Source organism: Mirounga leonina, unplaced genomic scaffold, assembly GCF_011800145.1.
Source record: "Mirounga leonina isolate KUSES-001 unplaced genomic scaffold, KU_Mleo_1.0 Mir_200, whole genome shotgun sequence".
Taxonomy (NCBI): domain Eukaryota; kingdom Metazoa; phylum Chordata; class Mammalia; order Carnivora; family Phocidae; genus Mirounga; species Mirounga leonina.
In genome coordinates this window covers 26246662-26252668 of record NW_023270503.1, presented here as the reverse complement: position 1 = coordinate 26252668, position 6007 = coordinate 26246662, and the positions used below count along the sequence as shown (strand labels likewise).

The window sequence follows — 6007 nt, the reverse complement described above, 5'->3', positions numbered from 1 at the left end:
TATTTGACAGAGACAGAGATAGAGAGCAGACAAGCAGAGGGAGTGGGAGAGGGAGAAGCAGGCTCCCCACTAATCAGGGAGCCCAATGCGGGGCTCAATCCCAGGACCCTGGGATCATGACCTGACCCAAAGACAGATGCTCAACTGACTGAGCCACCCAGGCGCCCCCTGGAAAATGCATTTATTCCCCACCTTCCACCAGTGCATTTCACAACTGCTTTGAAACTATATTCCACTAGAAGATAGACTAGATCGTGGTCAGATGGTTTACATTTAGTTTTCTAAAGGAAACAAGTAGGAAATATAAGTGAAGAACTTTAAGAAGCTCAAGGCTGAGGGTGACGAACGATTAATTTGTCCACTCAACAATCACTCATTGCTTTCCTACAGTGCATAAAACACTGGACAGTGCAGAGAATCCAAGCAATGGAATAATCTGGAAGAGAAAATATCTTGTGACAACCTATCTCCACTCCACCCAGATTTCTTTTTCATATAACAAATATGTAATGGGCACAATTATTCAATTATTTCTATACTAATGAGTTTTCAGTATGCATAAATCATTTACTGGTCGAGCTGGTCAAAAAAGGGGGGGCATGATATTTTGAGTGAAGAGAGTGAACTTTTCACCTGCAACACCCATTTCATGACCTATAAAAGGCCAGCCTTTTTGCCTTACTGACACTGCTTCTTCTCAGGTTGTGGTCCCCATCCCAGGGCTGTGGATCTTTCCAGCAACACCATGTCTGTCTCAGTGCCCACCTCTGGGCTGCCCCGGCGGCTGTCTTCCCAGAGCAGAGCCAGGAGCACGTCTGCCTCCATTGTTGGCAGTAGCTATGGGGGGAGCACCTTCGGCTTTGGAGACAGCTATGGGGGAGGCTTTTCTACTGCTTCCATGTTTGGTTCTAGTTCTGGCTTTGGTGGTGGCTCTGGAATTTCCCTTGCAGGAGGACTGGGCGCTGCTTATGGGGGAGGCCTGGGAGGTGGCTTTGGAGGTCTTGGAGGTGGCTTTGGTGGCCTGGGAATTGGATTTGGGGGAAGCCCAGGAGGTGGCTTTGGAGGTGTTCTCTCTGGCAATGATGGAGGCCTTCTTTCCGGATCAGAAAAGGAAACCATGCAAAATCTTAATGACAGATTGGCTTCCTATCTGGATAAGGTTCGAGCTCTAGAAGAGGCTAATACTGAGCTAGAAAACAAAATTAGAGAATGGTATGAAACACGAGAATCTGGGACTGGAGACCCCAGGTCACAGAGTGATTACAGTAAATATTATCCATTGATCGAAGACCTCAGGAATGAGGTAAGAATATGGTTTTTGAAGGGGCTTTGGGGGTTATTTTTTATTTTTCTTTTTTGCTATTATAATATTTTACAATGACAAACTGCCTAAAACTTAAGGTATTTCTCAATTTGACTGTATTGGGAGCAATTTCTCATCTCAAGATACTTAGTTTCATTTTATCATTTATCATAAAAAGTGTATTTCCACTACCTTTCTGCAAAAAAATGTTTCTCAATTTTTAAATAAAATGTTATAAATATGTTTTCTTTTAAAAAGTTAAACTCTTCTTAAACTCTTAATAAAATAGCATGTTAACATCACCTAAAATTTCTTTTCAGAAATGCACTCACATAATACTAGTATTTTACAACTTCATTTTTTGTGTTTTCCCCTATTTTGCCAGATCATTTCTGCCAGCATTGGAAATGCCCAGCTCATCTTGCAGATCGACAATGCAAGACTGGCTGCCGAAGACTTCAGAATGAAGTGAGTACAACAAAAGAAAGACTAATGATAATTGATATGTCTCATCATTTCTTCTTATTCCCTATTTTCCTGCCTTTGTTGATGGCAAATGTTTCAAACCCTCTGCAGTACGCATGCTCCATACATTTGTTGTTTTGGTAAATTTACACTGGGCATTCTAGGAAGAAAGCAGATTCAAACACAATTCACATTCACGTCCTTAATTATAAGCTACTTAAACCTAGGGCTACAATCACCACCATGCTTGTAATTTGCTTTTGGCTCATAATGCAACATGATATTTACACCAATGTCCTAAACCTCAATCTTCCATGTATCAAAATGAATTAATAATGTTTTTACCTAGAAGTGAAATTATCTTTTTCCTAATGACACATACCACAAAAATATTAACCACACACCTATTTTTATATTCTTTCCTCTTCTCCCATATTCCACCCTCCCACACATAAGAGAGAAACACTAACGCTTGTTTTGCTCCATGAAATCTCCATGCAGGATGTTCCAGTGGTGAATGATCCTGATAAAAGCTACCAATGTCCTAAATTAAATCATGAATAAAAGTTAAGCAAAAAAAATTACTTTTTTATTTTCAACTGCTTTTAGGATTCCATCAGAAACTCCACCTGGAGAGGGGCTACTACTGTTTATAGCCAGGGCAGCCAGCCAAAAGGGGAAACTGTTCCCTGGGATGCAGGGCTAGTGAGGTTCATTGCTGGGAGAAAAGTCTCACCTCAGAATTTTCTGACTTCTTTCCAACTGAGCAGTAAACTATTATGAAAAAAAAGGAAAGAAAAATGTTAAAAAGTAAACAGAGCATCATACGTTACCACCTCTACATAATCACTTCCACCAGGACACAAAACAGCCCTGAAGATGATGGCAGGGGCCTTATTCAAATGGGTACGTTGACTCTGGAAACTGTTTTGCGCTTGGTTTTCAGGTATGAGAATGAGCTGGCCCTGCGCCAGAGTGTGGAGGCCGACATCAATGGCCTGCGCCGGGTGCTGGACGAGCTGACCCTGGCCAAGACTGACCTGGAGATGCAGATCGAGAACCTAACAGAAGAACTGGCCTACCTAAAAAAGAACCATGAAGAGGTAGGCAGATTTCTAAGCTGCTTTTTTTCCTCCCGAATCCAAAAATTACAATTTCAAATTTACAAATCCAGAGTTAGAACAGATATGGATGATACATGATACCCCTGTTAAATTGGCTATTTGTTTTGAATTTCAGGGTGTATGTGTATGTGTGGTGGTGGTGGTGGGATTGATGGTGGTTCCTGTTAAAGTTTAACAGATTAGAGGTACTTTCTGATTTTGTCATTTTCATCATTAGATAAGGACAACCAGAATTTTAATTGTCCTAATTGAGTGATTTTTAAAAATATAGTATTTTTGAAGTTCAAAAACAAAAGTCTGCCAATAATACATAATGTTATATACGTTTGAGAAACTGGTTATGCCCAGTGTAAAACACACAATAAACTCTAGTATGCCACATAGTATATCAAAAGCTGGTGTATAAACAGACATTAATCAGGACCCCGGCAATGGCTTCCAAAGAGCTTTCTATTGAAAATCAATGACTATGGTACGAACAGTGTGCAAGCCTTGGCACTGTCTGTAGCCCCAGTTTGGCAGCTGTGGTTGAAACCCCACTATAACTTTTCCACCAGGCCTTCCCTTCTTTGTAAAGGCCCTGGACCCCCAAGAAGCAGGGCCAACTCATCCATTTGCCATGGTAGGCACAGCCCCTAGGGCCCATGGTAAGTTTAGGGACCCAAGACAAGGTCTTAAGTTCTTTTAAGTTAAAAGAAAAATATGAATTTGTAGGTGAAAAAAAAAAGTTTTAATATATTGTATTATTTCGGTCGCCAACATGGTCATAAAATATACGTTTAGTGTCTTCTCTGTTGGAAGAGACCCACGAAAGTTGTAACAGGCCTCTGCGCCCCTCTTCTCATTCGCTGTCCCCAGGAGCTCCAAAGCGTCCGGGCAGGTGGCCCAGGGGAGATCAGCGTGGAAATGGACGCTGCTCCAGCGGTGGACCTCACCAAGCTCCTCAACAACATGAGGGCGCAGTACGAAGCCATCGCTGAGCAGAATCGTAAGGACGCAGAGGCCTGGTTCATTGAAAAGGTACCACGAACAAAAACAAAAGGCTTTGCCACATTTGCAGAAAAGATCCACGGGAGCAGCGCGCGCTCACGTCCCTTCGCCCCTCTTTGCCGTGGCAGAGTGGGGAGCTCAGGAAGGAGATCAGCACCAACACTGAGCAGCTTCGGTCCAGCAAGAGCGAGGTCACCGACCTGAGGCGCGCAGTTCAAAACCTGGAGATCGAGCTCCAGTCCCAGCTGGCCACGGTAGGGCGTGCACACGCAGCATCATTTCTACTTCCAAAGAAAACGTGGCATCCGCGTTGGTAAGGTCATTGGCCGGCTGCCTTCCTCTAAACGGTCCCCCCCATTGTTCTGTCTCTGCCATTTCCCTCCCACGTGCAGAAGAAATCCCTGGAGGTCTCGCTGGCCCAAGTGGAGGGCGACTACTGCGGCCAGCTGTCCCAGGTGCAGCAGCTCATCGGCAGCCTGGAGGAGCAGCTGCTCCAGGTGCGCGCCGACACCGAGCACCAGGACGCCGACCACCAGCGGCTGCTGAACGCCAAGGCCCGCCTGGAGCTGGAGATCGAGACCTACCGCCGCCTCCTGGATGGCGAGGCCCAAGGGTGAATAGACAGGTTCAAATAGGTTGAAAATAACTTCAGTGGCTGACCAACAGTGGCCACCTGATGCGTTTGGGGCAATAGAAGGAAGGGTTCTTTCGTTGATGGGAAACAGCACATCTCCTAACAGCGTGCCTTGGATTTATTCAATGTTCTACACTTTGCAAAGTGTTGTCACGAGTTATCTTACTTGATCATTCATAAAATGCTGGGATAATGGCACCACAGACAGAGGCATACCGAAAACGAGCACTAGAGAAGTCACCCATTAGAGTTCTGATATCAATGCCCCAATGCAAAGAACGACACATCAAGCAACAGCCACCCAAATCACCTCACAACGCTACGGCAGTGAACTTTCCAAAAGCAGCAGCCTGGACTAGTGGGAAGAGCCCAAGGCTGTAAATCAGGAAATCTAAGTTCTGCCAGTTTGCTTCACTTTGAGAGCCCGTTTTAGGCAGGGTTTGAAGATAAAAGCCCACGGCACTAACTGATTACTCTCAGGGTGCATTATTCAATCGTTGTTCATCAAGAAATTTAGACTACCTTCTCTATTTAGCCATAGTTTTATGTACATTTTCAGCTTAAATAGCTAATTCTTTATTTCTCCTCCTCCCAGAAAGCATCATGTGGTATCATCTCTTGTTTTCTTTACAGCGATGGTCTCGATGAAACTTTACATGTGACAGACTCCAAACCTCAAACACAATCGGTCGACTCCTCTAAAGGTATGTAGATTCCCTAAGAATCACTTAGAATAAGTCAGAATCACACTTATGAATGACTAAAATGATAATATCTCTTGAATATTGCAGTATTATTAATAATTTAAACTATATTTGCATTCTGAGCCAAGGAAAAATATTTATGCATTCCTGCCGAAAAATGAGTAGATTATACTGTATTAAAACTTCTGGCAAGCCCAGAAGGAAAACAATCTACTCTACAAAGAAGTGTTATGAACATTATAACCACTTTTTAAATTTTTAAAAAGAAAAATATTTTCATTTGTGCATAAGACGACACTATTGAATACATTTCATTTTCACTGAATAAAATGCATTGCTTTAGAATGCAAAAGTCACTTTTGAAAGTTTAAATTAGATGGACTCTATCTGCCAATATCTCGTTTAAGGTTTAAGTTAAACAACAACCAGCTTTGGTTGAATATGTGAAACACTAACTCTTGCCCCTTTATTCCATTTTTATCTTTAGACCAAACTAAATCCCGGAAAATCAAGACAATTGTGCAGGAAGTGGTGAACGGTGAAGTGGTCTCATCTCAAGTTCAGGAAGAACTAATGTAAAATTTCACAAGATCTGCCCCATAGTTGTTCCTTAGGAACAGGAAATTTACAAGTAGAAATTATCCCTTTCTGAGTAAGATACTATATTAGTTCAATTCTACTTTAGTCTGTTTCATTCTCCTTGGATTCCCTATTCACTTTGAGTCCCTTTTGCTCTTTAATTACAAGTCACTGTGGCCATGTTGGTCTTTATAACAAGCCAAAATCG

At 42.6% G+C, this 6007-nt stretch overlaps 1 protein-coding gene across 1 annotated transcript; it reads left to right on the top strand.

Annotated features, from left to right (window-relative positions):
* The first annotated feature begins 483 nt into the window (after positions 1-483).
* On the top strand, positions 484-5799 carry KRT12 (keratin 12). Its single transcript, XM_035027411.1, has 8 exons — positions 484-1303; positions 1689-1771; positions 2715-2871; positions 3751-3912; positions 4011-4136; positions 4275-4495; positions 5150-5220; positions 5708-5799. The coding sequence occupies exons 1-8, from the start codon at positions 746-748 to the stop codon at positions 5797-5799; spliced, it is 1470 nt and encodes a 489-aa protein (XP_034883302.1). The 5' UTR covers positions 484-745.
* Positions 5800-6007: the final 208 nt, after the last annotated feature.

Bases quoted from the DNA above. Each gene is read 5' to 3' on its own strand.
- KRT12 (XM_035027411.1), top strand. From the start codon at position 746: ATGTCTGTCTCAGTGCCCACCTCTGGGCTGCCCCGGCGGCTGTCTTCC. The intron at 1,304-1,688 runs GTAAGAATATGG...CTATTTTGCCAG, and splicing joins TCGAAGACCTCAGGAATGAG to ATCATTTCTGCCAGCATTGG. The intron at 1,772-2,714 runs GTGAGTACAACA...CTTGGTTTTCAG, and splicing joins GCCGAAGACTTCAGAATGAA to GTATGAGAATGAGCTGGCCC.